The 25,623-nt window shown below is 43.7% G+C and overlaps 2 protein-coding genes across 3 annotated transcripts in view; both read right to left on the minus strand.

Moving 5' to 3' along the window:
• Positions 1-308: 308 nt before the first annotated feature.
• Positions 309-9,628, minus strand: LOC120790540 (sterile alpha motif domain-containing protein 9-like). 2 transcript variants are annotated; one of them, XM_040128170.1, is made up of 5 exons: positions 9,430-9,628; positions 9,027-9,250; positions 6,361-7,105; positions 5,876-6,137; positions 309-5,307 (listed from the first exon to the last, which is right to left on the minus strand). In XM_040128170.1, exons 3-5 carry the CDS (start codon positions 7,093-7,095, stop codon positions 1,679-1,681), a joined length of 4,626 nt encoding a protein of 1,541 aa, XP_039984104.1. In that variant the 5' UTR covers positions 7,096-7,105; positions 9,027-9,250; positions 9,430-9,628; the 3' UTR covers positions 309-1,678. The 2 variants fall into 2 exon arrangements, with proteins under 2 accessions (XP_039984104.1, XP_039984105.1); XM_040128171.1 differs by lacking the exon at positions 9,027-9,250.
• A 2,406-nt stretch (positions 9,629-12,034) lies between these two features.
• The window catches only part of nrd1b (nardilysin b (N-arginine dibasic convertase)), a 30,286-nt gene continuing 16,697 nt past the window's right edge, over positions 12,035-25,623 (minus strand). The window contains exons 20-31 of the mRNA XM_040127862.1: positions 24,661-24,712; positions 23,639-23,789; positions 22,283-22,410; positions 20,884-21,046; positions 19,594-19,625; positions 19,141-19,279; positions 18,075-18,122; positions 17,438-17,490; positions 16,491-16,574; positions 16,192-16,399; positions 15,431-15,520; positions 12,035-14,636 (exon numbers count right to left, since the gene is read on the minus strand). Coding sequence (XP_039983796.1) covers positions 14,415-14,636; positions 15,431-15,520; positions 16,192-16,399; positions 16,491-16,574; positions 17,438-17,490; positions 18,075-18,122; positions 19,141-19,279; positions 19,594-19,625; positions 20,884-21,046; positions 22,283-22,410; positions 23,639-23,789; positions 24,661-24,712 — 1,370 coding nt within the window. The 3' untranslated portion in view covers positions 12,035-14,414. The remainder of the gene's footprint in view (positions 14,637-15,430; positions 15,521-16,191; positions 16,400-16,490; positions 16,575-17,437; positions 17,491-18,074; positions 18,123-19,140; positions 19,280-19,593; positions 19,626-20,883; positions 21,047-22,282; positions 22,411-23,638; positions 23,790-24,660; positions 24,713-25,623) is intronic.

Here is a 25,623-nt window from a genome sequence, read left to right on the forward strand (position 1 = left end):
ACATGACGAGGGCAAATATACCAGAATACTACTCTTTACTTTGTTTTCGGGACAAAGCCGGGTACAGACAACAGAGACTGATGGAGAAGAGGAGGTATGAGCCGTATCCCCCTTCTATCAGCGGCCCCGGTGAGGAATCAGAGGGACTTCTGTGAGTGTAGCGTCCCGTGATTCACAGAGACACGGACACACAGCACGCAGACAGTACCAGCGTCAAAAACCCACTCCTGGTCAGGCCGTAGCGGTGAGCATTTGGTTAGCTAGGGAGCGACAGACAATGAAAACGGATTCTGCCGCTAAAACTGAGTAGCTCTGAGAAAACGGAAAAAGGATAGAGTCTCTACGTTCAAACAAAGAATTCATAAATAAAAACCGATAATTCATTGAGACAATTTAATGATTTTTTTTTTAAAGCCTTATCACGCACTTGACACACTAAGCCAGTCAAGATTCCAACTGTAACCGGTCCTACTAACGACAATGAATAACAACAATAACTAAAATACAAAAGATATGAGCTTTTATTCCAGATTTTACCATTACATATGAAACATTTATATCAAACATTTGCTACTGTAACATCTTTATCGATAACCTTATCTGCTTGCTCAATCAATAACTTCTTACACAAAAACAGGAGTTACTCGTTCCATTTTGGTCACATTTACTCTTGTTCATTAAGTGCTTGGAATTGGATTGGCTAAATCCAGCACAAGTGACAGTTACCCTGTACTCTGTCGACCTGTGCATCGCTGGTGGCCTCATCCCTGCGACTACAGATGAAAATCAGCTTTTAGCTACTGCTTATCTGGTGCAGTAAATGCATTGTGCATCTGGGAGCGCCAGAGCTCCTTGATCTCCTCGTCTTCAAGAAAAAGAAAAACTCTTTATTTTCACTGTAAACTACTGTAATATTTCCACTTACAGATAAATTAATAGAAGACTGCTTGGTGAACATTTCAGTGCTACATCTGCAAAAGACAGCTGTAAAAACAAACCAACAAAAAAACTACAAGAAATGTGAAAAAAAAAACAAAAAAATAAAAACAAAAATCAAAAGATGAAATGACCCAAATAATATAAAAACACACATGTATATACAGCTAGTGCTACAGGATTAGCATTTAGCCCTGCAATCTGTCTTACTTTTCATTCAGTCATGTTTTAACTATATCTGCCACAATTAATGTAATTCACCATTCCCCTGTTAACTAAACAATACAAAATGACCAAGTCATGTTTTACGGTCAAACAGAAAACACAAAATTACCGAGTACTAGATCGGCGGTTCTCGATCTCTCTGTCTTCAAGAAAATGAGCAACAGTTTATTTAGCGTTATGATATTTGAGAGCTTTTCATTGTCCCTGGTGTTAATGGCACTGCAACGTTGTCTGTCTGAGACAGAACAATAAAAACCAAACAACCAAAACCTCTGAGAAAAAAGTGACAAAAATTGTATAAATGATAAATTATAAAATAAGATGAAATTATATAAAAAGAATAGAAAAATACATACATACACAGCCAGGATTGGATTGGATTTTATCCCTGCAATAAGTAATTGATTTTTATTTGGTCTTGCTGTGTGTCCAGTGAGTCACTGGGTACACTTCTCGTCCATGCTGTTCAGTTCATGTCTTAGTGTCTGTGTCGTACTTTTTTCTGCAAGTAACTACCCTAGTTTTCATACTGGATATCATAAGCAAGTGGTCCATTGATAGCAAAACCAAGGTAGAAAGAAACCTTTTCAGTGCTGAAACCACTTCTTATACCAGCAATAAGAGCCGGGCGCACAGGGATTTTCAGTTTTCCATAATTGGCAAACACCTCTCCTTGCTCAATGGTTCCACTGACTCGATGAAGACGGTTGATAATTGCTTTGTCTTTAAATATATCTCCGTTCCGCCAAAGTTGTGCCAAGGCATCCCGGCGCATGTCTTTAAAATTCTCATCTAATTGGGGTTTAGAAACAAGCCTATTGAGTCCCTCGTCTTTCCCCAAGTAGAGGTGGGCAACAGTGCTCCTGTTTCGAAACAGTAAAGTCAGGCGCTTGCGAGATGAGTTTCGAATTGTTTTCACATATGTACCAATTTCTGTGTTTTCCTGAGTAGGACTTGGCCAGAGCAACAGGAGAGCCAGGTAGTATGGGTCTGGGAAAGGATACCCAAGTCCTACATCTTGCAGAGTTTTCAACAGTAGACCATAGAGAAAGGTGTAACTCTTTACATGTTTCGATTTTGGTTTCAGAAGGTAAAGAACTATGTTTGACAAAATGTAATTGATTGTTTCCTTTGTCTTTTGCTTTTTGTTGACAAATTGTTGTTGGTGTTGCAAGAACGCATAGCATTCTGTGATCTTCTCAATTTCTTTGGCAGGTTTGTCCAGATGCTGAAGAATACCAGCAAAGGTATCGGCTTGTTTCTCTTCAAGAAACAATCTTCGTTCCTCGACATCAATTTTCAAATTGAGGTTAGGATTGTTTTGTCGTTCTTTTTTTATTTCCTCTGGTGCATTGCAAAAAAGAGTTACGTACTTTTTGAAGTGTCCGCAGACGGTCCAACGATTCTTTGAATCAAATTCTGAATTGTTCCCTTTTATATACGTGAAGTAACAGTCCAGAAGTTCAAATGTTTCTTTTACTTCAGTTTTCAAATTGAGGAGAAAGTGCTCGTGTTCTTTGATGATCTCCACATATCTGTTGTTGAGCTCATTGTCCTTCTTGTACACGCTGGTGATCGGGATCACTTTCTGCAGAAAGCTCTGCAGGTACTTCTTCTTTATTGGATCACTCTCCTCAAAGAATGGCAATCTGCCCAATATCTCAAAGACCAGGAAAGCAATTTCCAGCACACCGACATAGCCATAAACATTATATGACTTTCTGGGATAGTCCTCCGACTCATCATCAGCTGCTTCCTCCTCAGGTTCATCCTCTGTATTTGCCAGCTCCTGCGCCCTTTTAAATGCTCTGATAGCATGATCTGCTATTTTAACGTCTGCGTTCAAGTCTTCTGCATTGAGTGACGTCTCCTGCTTTTCTCTGTGGATGTTAGACTTTAAATTGCTTTTGTGGACTTGCCCGATCGTGTCAAATGTATATGGGTTTTGTTTAATGTTCTTGGCCTTCTCGGCCCACTTCAGAGCCTCTGGGAAGTCACGCTCATTGATGTACAAATATCTCGCCAGCGCCTGAGGAATAGACGCGCTAGTCACAAACCTGGATGACGCTTTCACAAAGATTTCTTGGACAGTCTGTCTCCCTTGCTGGCTGTGGATTTTGTCTATGAAAGGAGAAAATGGTTCTCTCTCATCTCCATCTTTCCTGCGCTGCCTTTCGATCAACATTCGTTGAATCGAGAGCATCAGTCTGTGTTTGACAACTCCAACACTGAAGAACAGATCACAGTGAAGAATCCCCATGGCGATATCGCTTACTTTTAAGTAGCAACTCCTCTCCAGCTCTTCCAGACATGCAGATGCTATGGAGTGATGAAGGATTCGGATTCCTTTGTATCCTCCCCATTCTTCGACTGTGTCTATGATGAGAAAGTTTGAATATGGCTTCAATCTGTCCAACACGCTGTCCTCTTGCCAACGAATCATTTTCATCCCAAAAAAATCCTCAGAGAGGGAGAGCGAGATCTCAGACTCTGCCACGTAGGTGTTAAGTAAGGCTAGAGAGGCAAACAGTTGGGCCTCCTTTGTGCTGAAATCAAAGTTCTCCAGTGTGTAACGGGCAAGGTCATCTATGTATTTTTTGTCGAAATTGCTCTTCATGATCATGAAGCTGTAAAAGTTTTCGGGTTTTTCGTGAGTTTCTCTGAGCTCTTTCAGTTTCTTTTCAAACTCCCTCTGTTCTTCTTGTGTCAGTGAAGCCGTTATGTATTGACTTTGCGTCGGATTGTGCTGTCTGTATTGCTCCTTTGGGCTATGGGACCGAACACAGCTGAGGATGATGACCTTGCAGTTTTGTGTATCGTCCAGATTTACGTTCAAGCTATCCTCTACTGCAGCTTTACGTATCCAGTTCACAAGATCGTGAGAATTCTCGGTTTCTTTTGAATCATCAACCAAAAGCAGAACTGGAGATGGTTTCTCACTCTCGAGATTCATGAGCCTTCTGACTTGAATGGCAACTTCTTTCTTTGGCAGAGCATTGTCTTTCAGCACAGCACATCTGAACTCTTGGCGCAGATCCCACATCACATGCATAGCCAAGGTGGTACCACCACACCCCGGATGGTGGAAGAGATTGAGCAGAACACACATGTTGTTTAAATCTCTCAACTGAGATCGGATCATCTTCTTCACATTTTCATGCTTGTCCCGCTTGACAAATGACTTCTGTTTGTCTTTGTCACAGAAGTAGAAGTTCCACCATTTGACCTTGCCTCCTCTGTAGAATTCCTCCTCGACTTTGATTCTGAATTCTTTAAACTCTTGGCTGTATTCATCATACGTGTTTTCACACTGATTCACACACAAAATATCCAGAGCAGTCATGAAATCTTCATCCTTCTGTTTCAGGACAACAACGCTGGAACCAGAAGAGGGGAGCAGTCGTCCAGATGACTGATTCAATGGCCCCAGTGCCATTATAGTACCATTGACCTCACTTAGGGTTAGTTCATTTACGGATAGATGGTCGATGTCAAATTCACACTTTTCTTGTATCAGCTCCTTCCACTTCTCATATGTGCTCCGAGATTCACAAATAGTGATGATGCTTTCCTCCTCAGTGTGTTTTATGAAAGACTTGTAAGTGTCAAAGATTGGATCTTTCTCTGTGTCCACAGGTGAAAGCAGAAGGAAAATGATGAGACTCCTGCCGTGGAGAAGAACTTCAGGGTTGCAAATGAATGAAACCAACTGTTCTACATCTCTGCAAGATTTCCTCAGCCAGTTCTTATAGTCTAACTCCATGTTTGAGTTGCTGTCAAGGTCATGTCTGCCATTACAGAAAACCCAGCTGGTCTGTTTATAGAGGTTAAGGTTCTTTATTACTGCGTCTGTCTGTCCTTGATACTGTGACGGGGTATGCAGATTGGCCATCCTCGACTCTCTATAGGAATGACACAGTCCACCTGGAACAGCAGAGTTGGGGTCAAAGTCTAACACAGAGAAGAGTTTCAACTTACTCAGAAACTGGAGATACTGCACTTGGTCTCGGCTGCTCTTGTTTACAACAACAACAAATCTATCGTAGTTGTCAAGTGAGTTTCCACCACAAGTTAACAAATTCTTTAGTTTTTCCCCCTGGTTTGCTTCTTTCTTCAGAACTTCTTTTGAAAGACACTTCAATTGACCTGTGTGAACAGTAAAATGGATGCATTATTAAATGAAAAATACCAAAAAAAAGACACATCACAAGTTCTCTCTGTTGGACTGGCTGGTGTTATTCTATATTCTTCTTATTGTCAGTCAATCCCATGAAAAACCCAAAAACAACAACGTCTCACTCCATCCCTCAGCACTGTCCTGCCCTGTAAGTGGCTTTCAGCTCCAGGCCCAGTGGTTCCTACCGTAGACTTCAATCTCAAAAATAGATCACGGACGTATATGGTTTCGTTATTAGAGCGGACTAAGTGATTTCCTAAAACAGCCGTTCACCGTAGCTCACTAGCAGCGGCGGACTAATCCACAGTAGGTGCTGTAGTGAGCGTCTGGGGCAGCAGAACCCAGTGTAACAGTGCGGTTTGAGGAAGTCAATGCATTGTTTCAGTGATTTTGGTCTTTTAATGACATTTGTTGGGAAAGAAAACATCACAAAATAATGCAGATTATCAGCACAATGCCAACTACGAAAAAGAAAATTCAGTTATAAACACAACTTACACACTAATTAAAAACCAATCTCTACATTGGTTGTCTTACCCGTGCTCTTTTCCAGCTGACCAGCAAGATCGCGCTGATTGATGTGTTTCAGGATGTCTATCGTCAGCTGTAACGCCCCCTCGTTTCCGTAGCGGTCAGTCATCAACTTCGTGGTGTCCACGGTGTCCTTGCCCTCCAGTTTACCCCGAGGAAAAGACTCTTGTAGGTAGAAATGAAACATTTTCAGGTCGTCTTTTACAAGGTCTTCTAGGGTTCTCTGGATCTCCACACTGATCTTGGATTTGTTTGGTAGGACTGTGGTCTGCAGGAAGAAAGTGAATATCTAATGTGAACTCTATGATTGAATCACTGTCTATATCTGGTAAAAATACAGGTGGTTTGTTGTGCCTGTACGTGTTTCTAAAGATGTACTAACAGCTTAGGTTTTTGTCTTATTTGTGATGTCACTATTTTGATAGCTCTATTAAAAGGCTGGATACAATATTTGATATACTTTGATGTATACAACGAAATAGAAATTTTACCACAACGTTTTTCTTCCTCTTGACCCCCAGGCTCTGTGGCTTTGGCTGCTGGATTTCCTTCCTCTCTGAGGCCTTCCCCGACGGCAGCGGAGCGTTTTCAGATTCATTTCTCACCACTTCATCTGCTTTTGATTGTGTTTCGCTGTGTGGTTTTGTTTGTTCGGTCGCTTTGGCCTGAGCCAGACTCAGTTCAGGATGAGTGGGTTTTGGAGCTTCCTTTTTGTCCGGGCTGGGGTGGAGGGTGGGATCCAGTGTCAGCTCTAGTTTCTCGTTCAGCTGGTGGAGTTCTGCCAGAATCTTAACAGCAGGACCGCTTTTCACATCCAAATCCAGAAAATCCTGCTTCTTGAAGCAAACGAGGCAATCCCCCGACACATCTTCCTCTTGGAGCCGTTCTGCATATTTGCCATATATCTTCACATACTGCAGTAGCCACTGGGTCACCTGCTCCTTAGTCCAGTTCTGCACGTATGCCGGGAACTTTGGCTCGTGTCGTGAGCCGTCTTTCAGACTCTCCAGGTAAGATGTGATTTTGACGGCTGGACCGTGTTTGATTCCCAAGTCCAATATATCTTTCTTTTTGAAGTGAACTAAATATTCCCCCAGCACTTCCTCTTCAATGAATCTGTCCGCACAAGCGCCATGAACTTTGACCTCTGTCATCAGCCACCGGTGGACCTCTTCCTTCGTCCATTTTTCAATCGTAGGCTGTGGCTTCTTTTTTGAGCTGCTCATTTTGGATCAACTGAAAGTGAAACAGCGGCATGAGAAAAATGAAAATAACGAAAGGAGCGGTAGGAAAAAAGATGTCAAAGTTAAAACACGAAGAAAATAACTGGCAGATCAATCGATAATGAAAATAATCGTTTAAGTAGATAAAGTGGTTCAAATGATCTGCTTCTTGAATATCTCCACTGACGTTACAATGCTGCTTATACGCTAACACATCAACAATAGTAATAACACAATATTATCCAGCCCTTCTACTTTTGCTTTTAAGGCTTTAAGTACATTTTGCTCACGACGTTTTTGTTCTTGTGGTGGAAACTTTTACACTGAGGTGTCGTACGTTTCATCAGCCTCTGGGCAAGAAAGCGAGCGAGAGCATTTCAAAGCACGAGCTGACTGTGTGCTTCACTGCGTTTTTACTGTGAAACCAGGAATTATGGAGCCAAAATGCTTTAAATGAAAAGGAGGTAAAGTCGCCATTTGGCTGAAAGAGCGATGATGGGGCCGGGTGTGTCTTTACTAAATTCCAGTTACAACTGATCAACTTCGGATATGAATCAGGCTCATCCACTGAACCATACGACGCCATAAGAAAGCACTTAAACGTGTTATATCTCCGCAATCTTTGAAACAGTAGAGCACCACCGTCAAAACACGCAGTGTCGTGATAAACCGCACATCTGTCCTGACGCAGCCAAGACCCTCAGCGCTGGAGTCGACGGCTGGGGAGGAAGAAGACTGAGGTTCGTGGAAACGGAGAGAGGCGTTTCCCGCCCGGCTTTTCGCTTCCAGCACGTCTGGTCTGATCCGTGTCAGCTGTGTTGGTGTTGTGCCATTTTTTGGGTGCGGCAGGCCGTCACGGTAGGATGGGGAGTCCTTACTGGGCTGGGGGCTCCTGTGGGTGTTGTACCTTGCACCTGTAAACGGAAAGATTCGCCCTAGAGAGAATGGAGGTAAAATGGCAAACGGACCCCAGGGACACCTCGACATGCGGACCGGAGGAGCAAGGGATCGGACCGCCGATCACCCGCTCTACTTCCCGAGCCCCAGCGTAGAACAAAGCGCCCTGTGGGCCTTGCAGCCTGTGTCTGTGACCCCACCAGGGCTGAAAGCTTGTTGAACCTTTAGCCCCCCACAAGTTTCCCCGATCCCCTTATTGAGAAAGCACACACATACACGCACGACTGCCATAAGATAGTGTGGGAATATTGATATTGTATATTTGAATATTAAGTTCAGTTATTATTCGCCACATTCACACGTTGCTGTTTTGTTTTTTTTTCCTTCTTGTGCTGATGCATCGAGATCTCCATGTCATCATAGACCCGGAGTGAGAGAGGAGGACACGCCTTTAGGGCTTGTTGACAGGTAACGTGACCCCGGTTGGCGGGACAGTGGCTGCTCATACACGGCGTCGGGGGGGCGCTCTGCTGCCGACGTCGTACGACAGGCTCGGGCTCCTGCGCTTTCGCCTGTCACGGCAGCGAAGCTTCGCGCCGGCTCCGCTGGGCCGTCGAAGTTTGTTCGCCGGGGAGCTCAAACTGACGCCTACGTCGACTTCGGCTCAGCGACTCGCCCTCTCCCGGTAAAATTAACGTACATCGCACGGTATGTGCGCAAGGGGCGGGGACCAACGAGGTACGGAACGAGCGAACCGGAAGCGGGAGGTACCGGACCCGGGCGAACTCGGTGTCGTTTGAGAGGCCTCGTTAAGACGGAGACGGTTGTCGTGGCGGGACAGTCTCAACCGAACTGTTCGATCCCAGGATCGGTTCACATCACCCTGCATCAATACAACGTCTCTTTTATGCGTGTTACCTTGTCATGAAGCTGCATGAAGCCCTGGTTGTTTTCCTCTGACCTTCATGTGATCATTTTCATCCTGGTTTTAACGTGTGTGTGTGTGTGTGTGTGTGTTTTCTTTTCTTAAACCTCACCGAATTCACTTTTCTGATCAGCCGTGCTCAGTGTGTTTCCGCTTGTCAGCCTCCACCCAACCGGTTCAGCGGGGTAGGACACAAATTCAGCACTTGCCCTGATGTTTGAGCAGTTTGAGAGTCTGCATCTGCAGCATCAGAGCGCCGGCTCGTCTACTCTGTCGGCCTGAAGTCCTGCCTTCAGGGTAGTCCTGATCTAGTTGACGACCCCTGGACCCGAGGACCTTAGAACAAAGTTAGTTTGTTTGTTTTTGGTTTTCTTTTGCCGTGAAAAACGTGTAATCGGGGACAAAAAGGTTTTTTGGGTGAGCTGCTACTTAAACCAGATACCGGCCTGAGGTCTAAAGCTCTGAACTTTGCCTTCAGACTAAATACAAACTGATAATAAAAGGGGTCAACAGACCTGAATGAAGAGGAAGAAGAAGCAGCGATCGTTCAGCTTGTACACATGAAGCAGGAGTCGGTGAACTTCTCGCCTCCGGAGGTCACCGGGCTCCTCCTCACACTGGATCTTGGCTCCTCACCATCTCAGTCATCCGTCTACCGGAGGTTTTGGCAGCGAGGACGTCTGCACTACACGGTGAAGCCGACACCCTCCATGTTGTCTGCACTCAGAGGAACTGCACAACTGCTGCCTGTGCTGCTTAAGCCCGTCCCTCCCACATCACTTCCTGTTACAGCAGTTTCAAAGTTCAGTCTTTCGGCAAAACCCTGCTGCGAGCGGGAGCAGGTTCGAAATTAGATTTAGAGCAGCGCGGTGGAAACGTCCTGTTTCTCATCTGACTCCTGCTCCTGGGTTCAGTCTCGACTCATTCTCTCTCTGCTGTGCAGGAGGCAGGGCTGAGCTCCTCCACCACACACACACATACACATACACACACACACACACACACACACACCACAGTGGAGTCCAAAAGTCTGAGACCACTTTCCCCCTTCACTTGAATGGGACTGTGGTCTCAGACTGTGTGTATGTATGTATGTATATATATATATATGTATGTATGTATATATATATATATACATATATATACATATATATATATACATATATATATATATATATATATATATATATACATATATATATATATATATATATATACATATATATATATATATATATATATACATATATATATATACATATATATATATATATATACATATATATATATACATATATATATATGTGTGTGTGTGTGTGTGTGTAACATGTTTTTTATGTGAACTCTTAATCTGAAAACTGTGAAGCGGTGCGCACCAGTGAGCCTCATCAGTAAGAAACTGCCTCACCTGAAAACAGATAAAACAGATCTGGTTTTCCGCAACTGAAAAGCTGAACAAAGGATATTTGGCGTTTTTGCTTGAAAAAATTTACAGAAACGATGAATCGATTATCGGTAATTTCTCTGTTGATGGACGGCCGAGGTTCAACACTGAGACAAAATGAACGGTCGATATATTGATTAGTCTGTCTACAGGAATTAATCAATTAGCTGCTGTGATAATGAAATAATCCTGAGTCGTCCGTCAAGCAAAAATCGCTGTTTTCATTCATCAGGTCGGAGAAAACCAGCAATTTGAAAAAAGTCACCTCGGGTTTTTGTGTCTGACATTTTAGAGCCAAAAGAATTGATCTGCTAACCGGGGCTTCAACCAACACTTGTTTTCATTATCCATCAATCTGCAGATTGTTCTCAGGGTTAATCAGTTAATCCTCCGCTCAATAAAATAGTTCCCGGAGTTTTTCAGACTCAACGACAGCTAGAAACCAAAACCCACAAAGAAAACCTGAACATGATCACATCTGAGAAGCTTCACCAAAGGGGTCGGTTGGTTCGGCATTTTGCTTGAAAATCAACCAGAAAAATCCTTAATCGGTTATTTTTTATAAATAAATAAGTAGCTGCCGATTAATTCTCTGTCGATCAACTAACAAGTTAAGCGACTATTCCTTCGACCACATGTGCGTCATTACAGGCCGAGGTCAATGAGATTAATACCCAGACATCTGGAAGTGGCTCTTCACCAGTTTTGCACATGAAGATCAGTCTGCCGGTCAGTTCTCCTCAGCCCAAAGCACGGCCGCGACAAAAAGGCATTTTCATGTCGATCTAAGCCGCAGATTCTTCTCTCAGTGAAACCATTAATTGTCAGAGAGTAGTGAAAAACTCTGGTTATGATTTCACAACCTGTGGTGATGTTAAATTCAGCCAAATGACCAAAACCCAAAGACGTTCAGTTTACTTCCATACATGACACGGGTACATCAGACCCTCACATCTGGGAAAGTTCGGTGTTTGTGCTCGGCGATGGGTAAAACCGTCGATCGACTATCGGGATCGTTGCCGATCGGTTTCTGATCGAAGAATCGAGCCACGTGCTGAGCCTGAGTCTTCAGGTGTCCAACATCCAGACTGGAGGTGTGGAGGCTGAAGGACGAGGCCGTTTACCAGGAAGGGAGGCTCTGATGAAAGACGGTACATTGCATTATGGGAAACCTAGGCTCCGCTCTCGGTCCCCCAGTTTTATAGCAGTAACATCTCGGACTACCCTTTAACTCAAGTCCCGCTTACTAAATTTTTATGGAACTTTCGACTGCGTCTGGTGGGTTTTATCTGCATAGTTTGCTCGGCTGAGATGACCCGAGTCTTCACAACAACTGAACAGGCTCCTTCCGCTCATGAAGACTCTGAGACGTGGCTGAAAAGCAGTAATTCTCCATTTGCTGCATGTCTTTAAATTGTGGAAAATATCAGTGAAAACTGGTTGAACCAGAGACAAATGACAGTCAAATTTCAAGCCCTTCTTAAAAACACGTTACAAACTGTTCAAATGATCATTTAAGGACAGAAAACTCAAAACGTGACTCTCAGCTGAACATTTCATCAGGGATTTAGTCAAGGTACTTTTAATCGTCACTGAACTGCAAACGCGATGAATTAAACTACTGCAGTACATTCTGAGACAAAACACGTCACAGCTCTGTGTCACCGGCCACCAGACACTGTTCAAGTCCATACATTTATTTCTTCATTTATATCAGTCGCCCACTGACGAAACATCACAGTGTGAACATGTGTAAACTCAGAGACGACGAAGTAAAACACGTGGCCGTTGCGTTGCCTGTGATACTGGCATGAAGATGGTGGTTTGACCTTCTCGTCGTTTTTCGTCATGGACTTTATTTTAGACCAGAGCCCTGAGTCATCACGCTGCATTCACTTTACCTGGGAAAAATCTAATCTTTTCACAGTTCAAAGAGCATAAGCTAAACAGTATAAACTTAATTCCTATATAATAGTTTAAGAATTGATCAGTTGTTATTGTCATTTTTCCTCGCAATAATGCCACAAATTATCTGGTTCCAGCTTCTACAACACGAAGATTTGTCTTTCTCTGTCTTCATTATAATTTTATATCTTTGGATTTTGGACTGGCGATAACGAAAACAACTGATAGTGAAAATAGTTGTTTGTTACAGGCCTAAAGCTGCGGTTTAGTCAGTCCTGTAGAAATCCCTTCATTGCTACCAGCGGTCCCTGTACGTTAAGTTGAATGAAACGAAGCCTTCTGCGGGCCCGGTTGCATTAAGCTTGAAGGTCAAAGTTCAGTCTGACGGCAGACTCCTACGGATCATTTCTGAAGAATAAAATCTTGGACCACGTATGACCTTATGAAGGCAAGACTCTCATTGGTGTCAAACTCTTTCCAAATTGTGTAATTAAACTGAAAATTGATCGCATCTGCTTCCGTTCATATTTGACTGCAGATTGAGAGACTGAGGAGGTGGGTTCATCCCATCAGATAAGAGCCAGTGTCGCGTAGAGCCTTTCTCAGAATTCATCCTGGGAACTTGAATTTCTTCCACATTCAACAAGTGAGCGACACTGTTGTTTCCTCGAAGAGTAAACTGTGTCAAGTCACATTGTCGGCCAAACTCCGGTTCTAAAGCCGCAGACCGAGGATTTCTTTTCCCTGGCAAATGTCAAACGGCCGACACATGATGCGCCCACAATATGTTTTAGGCCGTCGTGTGCAGAACAGTTAAGAAACAATAAAAACCCGCAGCACTTACGAGGGCGTCGTCATTCTGCACATTTTAAAAACCAAACATTGTCCCGTACAGCTACAGCGTGGACTGTCAGCGCAGGTACAAACGTCCACATCAGGTAGACTGCAGCGGGTCCACGCGGACTCTAATCGGTCACCTCACCGTTCACAGGGCGGCCCGCGCGGCAGCTGGCACCTACGGCGCGTTTTAACTTACAACGGCCTTTTCGCGGAGGCTGTAATAACTCGATTTCCACAAAGTACGAAGACGTATTACACACGCAGCCCGAACTGAAGCTCCTCATGACAGGTGACCCCTGCAGACGCGTGACAGAAGTGCACGTTTACTGAGAGAAAGTGCAAACGCAAAGATCGATCCTGGGATTTTAAGGATCAGTATCGTATTCCAGTGTTCGAATACATCGGAAAAGGGTTTTGCTTCTTAACAACTGCACTAGACAAAAGATTTGGCAGAATACTGATACCGCAGTAGATTGTAAGGAGACAGAGATATGGTTGTAGGTCTATGATATGAGCTACGCTGTATCAAAAGACAGATTTTTGTGATAATCAAAAGTCCAAATAGACTAGAAACGATAAAGCACGCACTGTTTTAGAGCTGCAGAGATTAATACACTGATAAGTCGACTGACAGAAACTTAAAGGGCAACTATTTTGATAATCAATAGTTGGACAAAAGAAGACATTTGAAGTCGTCAGCTCAGGCTCTTGGTGACTGTGGGAGACATTTTTTAAAACAACCGATTGAGAAAGTTATCAACAGATTATCATTAGATTAACTGCTCTACACTGATATTTCTAAAATCTGTCCTCAGTAGTTAGCTGCCTTCCTTCCACTAACTCTGAGGCGCTAACGTGCTCGTACATCTGGCTTAGCTGCAGCAGTCGGGTCAGTTTGGCTGAACACAGCAACGGCCTCAGTGAGTTTTTGTTTATCAAACTTTCATCTATTATTCTTCACGCTCAACTGTTTTTCCTATTGGTTGCCAGAATTTGTCACAAACTCAAATTCCCAGGATCCATCGTCTCGGAAAACCGAGTTTATTGGTAAGAAGCTCAGATGTACAGTTTTTCTCCCAGGAAGTGAATGCAGCATCATTGTGACCAACACCTCTGAAACGTCCCTCAGGTTTCACTCCGTCCAATAGTGTCCTCGTTGATCAAACAGTGTGTTTTTTATCATTATTATCATTATTATTATTATTTGTATTATGCTAGCTGTTGCCATGGTTACTTTATTATCTCTGATATAGAGAGAGGAAACGAGGAGGCGTTCTCTTGAGTTTCCTGTCGGTCTGCAGTGGGGGCGACCTAGCTGAGGATTTTGTGGTAGGGGTGAAGGGGGAGGGAGGAGGTGAACGCTCTGATGTCGGCGATGAGCGCGGCGTCCTGGAGCAACGGCGATGAGGCCGACAGGAAGGTCAGCTCGTTGACTTCGCCGTAGGCCGAGGTGGGGGGGTTGTCAGGGCTGTCCGGGCAGCAGACGACGCTCTGATCCGGCGGGTCGTTCTCCTCCAGCCCGAAACCAACCACCTGACCAGAGACAGAAAACAGGCGTGTTAAAGACGCGGCTCCAGGAGCTTTAGCTCATTTCCAGCTTTTATCATCATACGATGGATTTTTGAAACAAGGGGTTTGTTGGTTTTTTATTTGTATGGCTCTTTTATTAACGTCCGTTTTTCAATCGTATTTTACTGTTGGGTGTTTTAGTCTATTTCATTTTCACTGTGCTGAATCGTTTTAGCTTGTTCTTCCTGTGTAAAGCGCTTTGAAACTCTGTTTTGAAAAGTGCTTTACAAATAACTTTATTATTATCATCATCATTATTTTGCATTCATCATTTAGTCCACAAAATATCAGTAAATGGCTGTTTAAAAGAAAAAAAAGTGACGTCTTCCAATGTCTTGTTTTGTCCGACCAACATCACAAAAGCCAAAAAGATTCAGTTTACAAAGATATGAAACAGAAAAAACAGCAGATCTTCATGTTTGAGAAGCTAAAGCCAGAGGAGTCCCAGCTTTGTCGTCGTCGTTCTGTGCTAATTCAACAAAAATGTGGTATAAAGAAAACTGTAACTACAGTATACGGAGCTGAAATGATGCAACTGTTGAGATAATCAGTTCATTGTTAGTTATTTCTCTTTTGTCACAAAGGCCTGAAAATCTCTTAGTGTTTGGACAAAGCAACACCTTTTTGAAGACGTCACCTTGGGCTTCCGGGACACAGCGACAGGCCTTTTTCACCACAGACCAGACCGTTGATTTCCGTTTTGGTTCGCACTTGAAATGAGATTGCCGAACTTCCGCAACGCAATCACACTAACTTACATGCACACTGAGCTTCCTGCTGCTGGTGTTTCTGTGCTCCAGGAACCAGGAGACCAGCTCCTCCTGAGTGAAGAGCTTCAGAGCCTCGATCTGCAACAGAGACCGCAGCGGGTTAGAACCACAAACCGGAGACCTGCAGCTGGTGGCACCACCTACAGTTTTTGTAAATCCAAGCTTGTTTCGTGTTTTTACTAAGCGGAGATTTAAACATCACTCATTCATAACAGGATGCACCACAAACTGTGAGTCGTTTCTTAATATTTAGGCCTATCACCTGCCAGGTGGATCAGTAACACAGGTGACTGAACCAACTGAGAAAACTCGCTTACTACTCTCTGTTTTGAGATTTTCTGGACTATGAAAACCTCGTGGCCGAGCCTTATGAACCCCTTCCTGTTTCGCTAGATTTTTTTGCCTGGCAACGCAAGCAACAGAAACTCTGAGGCTCAGGAACTTTTTTTTTTTTTAATGCCGTTTTAAAATAGGAAAGCAAGATAGATATTTTTTTTTTTAAACCAGATGTACTATGCACTTAACGATTATTACGTCTGGGCATGGTGTAGTTAGCCTCTGCTGGGCTATTGGTATAAACAACAGCAACCAAAACAAACTGTGTGGTTCTGACTGTTTCGTCCAACTAGGAATCAGATAAACTGCATGACATCGCAAGGGGCGCGTTTACACGAGATGTTTCATGTGATGACAGTTTACTGAAACACGTACCACTGTTGGAAAGTGAAATTTATCAGTGCGTGTCTCACCTCCTTGTTGAGCCGGTCAAAGACGTACTGCTGTGTGACGACCTCGAACCAGTTGCGGTCCACTTCCTCGCCCAGGTGAGCGTCCTCGCACTCCTTCAGCTTGATGAGAGCCGTCACCTGGGTCCTGAAGGCCTCCTCGCTCAGACCCGACAAACGCTCGCCGAAGCAGGCCAGGAACTCCTCGATCTTTGCCTCGACGAACTCCGTGCTAGGAGGAGAAGACGGAGGTTTTCACGGCTCAGCTGTGTGCAGTAATCCTGTCTGGAGCTCCCCAGAAACAAACACGGACGTCATCTCACCTGAACTTGGTGGCCTGCGTTTCCACGGTGACAGAGAACCCCAGCACCCCTGAGGTGTTCCTGCAGGTTGGGTACACCTGGTACCTGGAGGTCACGGGATCAGAGAGAGGCTTGTTTTTAAAACACACTGTTCTGTAAAAGTTTTGCTGGCGTATTTGTGTCAGGAGTCATCGATTCTGCCAGGGCTGCTCTTTGCCGTGCGCCTGTGCCGGCCGCACCTGATCCCTTCAAGTTGGAGGCGGATGCCAGCGCTTATGGAGCAGACGCCGTTCTGTCGCAGCAAGACGATCATAGTATCGATCATCATGTGTGTGATTCGATCTTCTCATGTGAGTGTGTTTGTGTTTATGCTGTTCTCCCTCCCTGACTGAGGCTGGGGCCCTTCACCTGTTCTGTGTTTTCTCCTGGTATGTCGAGTTGTAGGTGGCGGCTGCCGATTGGACCGAGACTGATGGCGGCTACTTTAAAACGGTACCCGACGACGCCGGCTTCACGTCGCCTTTTCCCCTGACTCCCAACCAGACCGTGTCGTGCTGTTCAGCCAAGAGATCTTTGCTGTAAATAGTGTAAATATCTTGTGAACGCAGTCCTGTTAGCTGTAGGGGTGAGACGCCTCTTTTGTTGTTGTTGTTGTTGTTGACAGCTTTTTCTCCTGTTTATGTTTGGGAGGCAGGTAAGATGCCTGCATTTTATTTTGTTTTCTTCTGTCCATTAGGTAGGTTAGTGGAAACTGTGGACAGCCGTGCTCTACCTGACGCCTGTTGATACCGATTTTTGATTAAAAACCAAAGCAGTTCAGTTTGGCACTGCTCGTCCTTGGGGGGCGGGGAAATGCTCAGGTCTCCCCTGGGCCTGGCGTGACTTGCATTAAAAGGTTCTGTAATTAAACAGACGCTCCGAGTGCGCGAGACTGATCTGTATGCTTGGTACAATTGAACGACACTCACCCCAGCGTCTCCTTTGTCCTGAGGAAGTCGAAGCAGGGCTCCTCCATGTGCATCTGTGGACACGGACAGAAAATTCCTTAAAATTAACAGGAACATCAGATTTACAGCTTATAGAGACTTATGTAGGACTTTTCTGCAGCAACAGAAGAAGCCCGAGATATGCACATTTCATTTTTTTTTTTTCTTTTTTTTTTTTAAATAGAACAAGAACTTTTTACTCTTGGTTTGATTTTAAAAGTGACAACAGAATCAGATGTTTTGGGTTTTTTTTCAAGGCCACAGTAAAAAAGAATTTCTAATTTTCAGTTACATTACATCATCTTCGCTGCTGACTTTTCAAAGTCAGGAAATGATGTTTATAGGACAAGACATCAACATATTCACCACATCAGATATTCTTTTTTAGTGCTGAGCCTTAATGTTGCTTGTCAAGCAAGTTACTCCGAGCTTGTTTTCGGTGTTTGGTCATAACCCACAGGAATTCCTGACACGTCATGAAGTGTGTTTTGCAGCTGCAGGGGAAACGCAGTGGATTACTGACGAATGATCACGTGTTGAAAGCCTCTCCCGGCGTCTCACATTTAGGCCAATACAGTATTTCGTCACAAGTGTTGGTGAGTTGGCAGGAAACACTCACCACCATCAGCTCCATCAGGGCGTGCTCTCTGAGGTTCTTCAGCCCCGACTGCAGCACAGACAGATTGAAGAGTTACACACAACGACACAGATTAAAAATTGAATTTATCGACCTGCAGGACGGAGGGAGGGGAGGAGGAGGCACCGGCTGGTTTAGAGCAGATTAAACAGCAGAACTGCAGCACCACAGAACGCGATATGAAGTGAGGCTGATCATTTTCCTCCTGTCTGACAGTGACGTGGTGGAGACACTGCGTCAATGATCCAGGTTTCTCAGCTGGATCAAAACTCTAGAGAATATAACAACTTCTATTAAAGGTTTATTCACCATCCGTGTAAATGTAATTCACTTTCCCTTTCTTAATTCTTCCTTTAGTGCTACTTCTAATCCTTTATTCTTGTCTTTTGCCTATTTTATTGTTTTATTTTCTTTTGACTTAAAATATTGAAATAGTCGTTCCTGTATTCCCGTTCCTGTTGTATAGTGACAATGAAGCTGAACCATGAACGTTGAAATAACAAAAAGACATATTTTTCTACTCCAGCTATGTAGCCAGTTTTGATCTCTGTACGATAGGAGGGACTGGACACTGGTTTGTGGCACTAAAAACATGGAAAAAAAAAAAAAAAAAAAAAAGTAACAATAAATCGTCTTTCCTGAAATAATGTCTCAAAATAAGCATCGGACTTCGCTGTCAACAGTTTCTACTGAGGAAATTGTCCCTATGAAAACCGTCTCCAGTGTTTTCTCTGGATTATCCAGAGGAACAGAGACACTTTCTAAAAAAATAAATAGTGTTGATGTAGCAGCACAAATGAAATTCTCTCCATCATCATTGTACTGTTGTTACTGCAGGGGCCGATGTCTGGAAATTCTTGGCATTTAAAGCTTAAACTATCTGAATGTTCAGACCCTGATCCTTTAGAGACGTTACAGGTGGCAGGTTTGCGTCCTCAGGAGAGAATGAACAGGAAATGTAGTTTTGGAAGCCGTGGTTTTATCTGAGCTGCGGCTGCGATTTAAAGGTCAGTGTGGCGAACCTGCGTCGATGCGATCGTCTTCCTACCTGGAAGTAGACGGTGACCTCGGAGTTGGCGTCTCCCTTGTTGAGAGATTTGACCTTACAGATGTGATTTTTCTGAGGCAGCTCCACCACCCGGAACAAGACGGGGACCTCGGCGGACAGAGGCTGGAACTGCAGCTTACTGCAGAGAGACAAACGGGACTGTTAACATCCCGTTTCGCACACCGGACTGAACTGGAACCAGTTTGGCTGCGTGGCTGAGGGCTTTTAGAAATATGCCATTGTTGCAAAATGTAGAAATCATGTTTTATCGCTACAGTTTAGAGAATTCACTGTGTAAGTTTAAGTAGCCTCTAAAAAACACTGTAATTTAGTTACAGTTTATGCTTTCAAGCATCTAAGAGTGTGAATGTTTATTATCTCAGATGACAGAAATCTCACTTTTGAATAAAACTTCCAACCTCCAACAACAAATAAATGAAGCAGGATACTCACTCAATGAAGTACTGCAGAAACTCCTTGGACTCCTGTTGGAGGAAAAAACGTGCTTCAGATCAACAACTGAACTTTCAAACTTTTTAACTGGGAGCATTGTAGAGAAAATTTCTACGTCACAAGACCTCTGTGTGTGTGTGTGTGTGTGTGTGACCTTTGTGAGATCATAGCTGAATATTCATTGTGTGTCTGTTGTTGGGGTCCGCTGTTTTCAGACCAGGCCCAATCAAACAAGGCCAGCTCCGTTTACAGCAGGGCCAAACTCCCACAGCAGCTGCAGTCGCTCGCTGTGACCACACTGTGAGCAGGCGGCCTCTTCGCTGCGGTCGGAGCGCTGAAACGTCACGTCGGTAACTTCAAAGCAGTGGGGCTCTATCTGTTCAGTTCTGTGAGTTCAGCAGTCATGTGTTTGTTATGGTAAATATACAGCATTTTGCATTTAGTTTGTGTCAAGATGCTGCAGTTCAATAACGAGGTTTTTTGTCTTGCTTTGTTTTTTTAGCCAACACAGATTGAGCACATTTGATAGCACGTGGGGATTTCGATCACCTCAGCTCATGCAACACTACAGTAACTATACGCAGGGGTTGTGCAGGTGCAGTGAATCGATATGACTGTTGCTGGTGTTGTGGTAAACCTCATCCTCAACTCCTGTGGCGTATTTTGGTATCACATCTCTCACACGTGTCTGTCATAACAACCCTTTCGTCGGCCAACATCACACACTATATGACTTTATTTGCCCACTGTCTACACCAACTGACCCAGACTGGAACAGACCCGGTCCGACTTAGTCTGATCGCTCATCGCGCCCACATCATATTGGTCATTGGCTCAACGTGTGTCCTCGTCTTCAGGTGCTGTAAAGGGTGGCCAGCCAGGTAAGTGCAGATCAGCAGTTAGCCGCGGCCGCAACCATAATCACGAGGGGTGTTTCAACCGTCCCGGCTGTCGGGTCCAAGCAGTCACAACAAAGAGCGACCCCCACCCGCGCTGCGATCACAGCAAGTGACTCTAGCTGCTGTCGCAGCTCGACCGTCCTCCATGTTTGTTAGTATTTAACAAGTTATGAAAAAAAACAAACAGAAACACCTCTCTTTTCACAAAAAGGTTTGTTTAAAAGTAGATATGATTATTCCGAAAAACTCCAACAAAAGCATCCATCTGAAGGACGACTGTAGACTGTTGCCCAGTTATGATTTAGTGTAACTCTGGAACAAGTTGAACTATTCTAAACTGGCTGTTGTTTATTTTTTCAGTGCAGTATCTTTTTTTTTTTTTCTGTCTCACCGTGCTGGTGAAGTTTCCCTGCACCAGCCCCTCGGTGTACAGCTCCGCCTTCAGCCCGCTGACGAAGGTCATGAGGTCGTCGACGGTCAGACCCTTCATAACGGCCTGATACTTCTGAATGACCGACCAGCGACAGTGTTCCAGGATCAACAGACGAACATCCCTAAAGACAGAGAGGGGGATAGTACGTATTATAAGATTTAAAGCAGTTTTACCATATTGGCCTGAATATAAGACTAAATTTATTTTTGATTGGAGACAGCTCCGGTGTAACACGGTCTGCTTCGGAGACTGTTGCATTATGGGTCGGTTCAAGGCTAGCGAGTCTTTTCATTGCCCACGGTTATAGTGAGTCTTTTCGAGTCCATCAGCACTGAAAGTGTTTGGTTCGTCCAGTTTAACCCGCAGGAGCTTCTGAGCTCACGGCGTCTCCGGAAGGTCTTCACTGCAGAAATGAACCAGGGAGAAAATCTGATACAGACGACGAGCTCAGAGGATACTGACTGTCAGAGGAAATGGTTCTGACGCCTCAGTCTGACAGGACAGAGTGAGTCTGTGACTGAGAGACGAGTTACGCTGATGTGGGTTTAGGTATCACTGTGTTTCATGTTTCACTTCTACCAGAGAAAAGGCTTCAGCGATGAGGACTCTCTTCTCGCTGGATTAACGGGATCTCGGACACTTTCCCAATGGGACCAGTTTCTAAGTCTTTCCTGTCATGAAAAAGTCTTTGTCCCAAAAACAGAAGGGGGGGGGGGGTCATCCTATCGTCGGGCCAGCATGGTACTTGGTTAGGTTTTGGCTCTTGCTAAGAGTAAGATGTTAGATGATCAGCAGCTGGTTATTTTAGCTTAGCATAAAGACTGGAGACGGGGGGAAACAGCTAGCCTGGCACGGTCCAAGGTTAACAAAATCCACCTGCCAGCACCTGTAGATCACTGATTAACATGTTATATCTTATTTGTTTTCATTTTTACAGAAACTTACGAGTAAAACAAAAATTCCACCATTTTTCAGGGGTTTATGTACCAGACTATTTTCTTTGTACACATATGAAAGTTGTATCGATGTTTTCATCTACCTTCAAGCAAGAAAGCGAAATAAGCATGTTTCGAAAAAAAATGTTGAATGGACCAAAACTCCTGAAACTTTCCAGGCAAACAAAGCAGCACTTCAGACAGCAGCAGGTATTAAAAACGAGTGACTGAGCTGGATCACTGACACCCAGGATTCGCCCAGTTTACTGAGGGCTTAGCTGCCTTGCTCAAGAGCCCCTGTTATGGGAATGTCTATTATGGGAAGAAATAGTTTTAAATGGATTTTGATGTTTGCTTGTTGATCGGAACATAAAGACTCCACAGAGGTGAATGTGTGAGCGTTTGCAGGCTGTGAGACGTACTTGCCCAGTCGCTCAGGTTTGATGAGGATGTTGAAGTAGGTTTTCTTCAGCTGCTCTGAGAACATGGTGAAGACGCCCGGCTCAGCGCTGAAGTCTGCCAGGTGGTCCACGATCAGCCGCAACAGCAGCTGAAACACCGGCAGGGGAGGGAAGTCAGTGCGGTTGTACAGACACAGATGCGTGTGTTTGAAGCACTTCCCCTTACCGCCTACTTATGGTTTGACACTGTGACTCTGAGCTGTGCGTGAACAGGAATTATGCGATTTCAAACCATTATGATTAATCACTGGTTAAAACCTCCGACCGACACGTTTCTGTGAGTGACTCCTGCTTTTCTCGTCTCTTCTGCCGTTTTCCCAGCTTCTCTCGACAGGTTTCCTCCCATTTTTTCGTCACATTTGAAATTCTGCAGATTTACTGTATTAGTTGGAAATGTGAGAGCAAGTTTACAGTGGAAAAATCTCAGCCATTTACCATTAATGTTGCTTCCATTTGATCTAAACTGTTCTGACTGCAATGTCTCCATGTTTACACTGAGGTAGATTTCATACCCGTGAACGATCACTTCCATTAAGGATGACTCAATTACAAACCTCTGCGAGCAATTTTAAAGCTGCGTCTCCGAAATCTGTAAACATTAAACCTGGTGACTCAAAGGTTAATGTCAATAAGAGTAATGGAACAACTGGAAATACTAAAACCCTGGTGGAACGTGAATTCTCCTTCAACATTGTCTCAGTGACTCTGCAGTACAGCCCTGCCAGTGCAAGATTTTTAGGGCCCATACTAATATGGATAGAGTTAAAAAAAAAAAAATCCATTGATACATGAGCCAATACTATTTCTTTATACTGATAAAAAAAGAAAAGAAAAAAAAAAAACTTTGAAAGGGGTCCCTCTAGTTTATCTTTTAAAGAACTGTGAGCATGATTTACTGAGAGACATTGTGCAGGTGGAAAAGAAGCCAATCTTTGGCATTTCTTCTTCTTCTTTTTTTTTTTTTACAGCAACATATACAGCACGAACCACAGCATTTCTAGCCTAAGCTATTTTGCACGGCCCATCCCTAAATAGACCTTTTAAAAACACACAAAATTCAACAAGAAAAAACATACAAAACACAAACAACGATACAATAAAATGACCATACAACTCAGTGACAAACACAAGACTATTCATGGATACATGACTGAGCCTTCTTTACACACCATCTCATCTTCACTCTACACTCATTTCCTGGTAATTATCTACCAACATACATGCCCACACCCCTACATCTGCAGTGAGCCAGTATGTGTTGGCTTATCAGCTGCACTCTACTCCGACACCGTCAAACCCCCCAGGGTGTTTCCTTACCGGAAGTTTGTGGTTGAAGCCTTTCAGTCGGATCACCAGTCCGTGCTCTCCGGCCACCAGCTTGTACTCGAGCTGGGCCACGTCGGCTTCATAGGCCGGCTCCGCCAGGTTGTGAGCCAAGATGTTCACAAAGAGGTCGAACAGAACCAGACTGGAAGAGGAAGACCAGGGTTAAACACGACAGCAGAGTCTGTGGCCCGAGCGTTTGTTAAGAGAAGATAGGTTCACCTTCACAAATCAGCTGTGTCCTTGTTTGAAGGGATGTTCACTGCAGCTCTGTAACTACTGTTTACTGTGATTGTATGTGTCCTCGTTAGAGCAAAGTGCATCAGCCGTAAATTTTTGATTAATGCACAGCTGCAACGATTCAATCGATCAATCAATCAATCAATTAGTTGGCCAACAGAAAATCAATTACCAACTATTTTGGTAACTGATTAATTATTCTTGTCCCAAACCAACTCCGTGATTTCAGTCTCTGAAATGTCAGGATTTGATGCTTTTCTTTGTCATATATGATAAAGAACAGAATATATTTGGGTTTTGGATCGTGGGTCAATCAGAAAACATCAGCTTGGAGCGTGTTGGAGTTTTGGATTTTTTAAACCTTTTTATAATGATGTAGAATGTAGAATGATCTGCAGTGCAGATGAATTGATAATGAAATGAATCGTTAGTTGCAGCCCTAGATTAATGTAACTGGTCTTGCATCTGCACTTCCCCTGATCTGTGTTGAACTTTTATTTAAATCGGACCCATTATTAACATAAATTCTTCTTTTTACACTGTACGCAGTTCCAGTCAGCTACTGGTTATACTGTGGACATCACACTCACTCACACTGTCCACAATATATTAGTTTATAATTCAATCTATTCATTAATTCATGAATCTTTTATTTATATCTGTAGCTACTGTTTGCACTGGTTGGATGCCAAACTGTGTTTCTGTTGCACAGGTATTTTCTGTGTAGTGTTGAGCTGAATCGAATCTTTTTCTGTGACTCGGCGGCGTCGTCTTACTTCTCAGGGCTCTTCTGGATCACGGGGGAGATCAAGTTGAAACGAATGTAGGCTGAAACACACAAAAAGACGTGAATTGTTAATTCACATTTAATAAATAAGTCACAATTTGAAGTAGATACTAGGTTTGACAAAAAAAAACAAGAACACAACCCCCCCCCCAGTTTTGCCTTGTGACTTGCTTAATTAACATAATCCAGACTGTCTGACAGCATCTCATACATATTACATATCAGCCTGTTCAGCACTGAAGCTGTGTGATGTTTACATTTTCTGAACTTTTGCTCAAAATTCAGTCTGTGAAGTCTGGTCACTTTGGAAACTTTGTGATCTCTGCTAGAATTTAAAAATGGTCTGATCGATGTTTGGACCTGAGTTTAAAGAAGAGGACAAGGACAAACATCCGCTGCTTTTATCATTAGAGGTCTCAGCAGTGGGGAAGGATCACAACAGTGATAATTATACATAATTAATCAGACCAATTACTCTTCATTTACACTGAAACTGATTAGCTGCTATATTTTGTACAAAGTATAAGGGTTTAAATTGTCCACTGGATGGAGCTATTTGAGCTGCTGAGGCGTCAGTCAGCCCCGAGCAGACCGCACGAGAGATCTTCATCGTATTTTTTTTTGTTTTACTGAACAACTACTACAAAACTTGAGCTGAGGAAGACTCTGCATGACAGACGGAGGCCAGAAACCTGGATCAGGTGTTTACATGCCGCAGTATCCTTGTGTACTCCAGTACTCCAGCCTCCATATTCAGGATTCTGAAACCCGGAACATGATGTTTACATGCACGAACACATAACCAGGATACTGGTTGATGTTTTACTTGAAAAGATCCAGGTGTGCTATGATGGAATTTACCTTAAAATGGCTACTAATAATTATCTTGCTATAACAGACAATTACTTATTAAAGGACAAATAGAGAAAAATGAAAAACTTTGTTCAGAAAT

This window comes from Xiphias gladius, chromosome 6, assembly GCF_016859285.1.
Source record: "Xiphias gladius isolate SHS-SW01 ecotype Sanya breed wild chromosome 6, ASM1685928v1, whole genome shotgun sequence".
Lineage (NCBI taxonomy): Eukaryota > Metazoa > Chordata > Actinopteri > Istiophoriformes > Xiphiidae > Xiphias > Xiphias gladius.

Bases quoted from the DNA above. Each gene is read 5' to 3' on its own strand.
- LOC120790540 (XM_040128171.1), bottom strand. From the start codon at position 7,095: ATGAGCAGCTCAAAAAAGAAGCCACAGCCTACGATTGAAAAATGGACG. The intron at 6,138-6,360 runs GTAAAATTTCTA...TTCTTCCTGCAG, and splicing joins AGAGGAAGAAAAACGTTGTG to ACCACAGTCCTACCAAACAA. The intron at 5,308-5,875 runs GTAAGACAACCA...CTGTTCACACAG, and splicing joins TCAGCTGGAAAAGAGCACGG to GTCAATTGAAGTGTCTTTCA.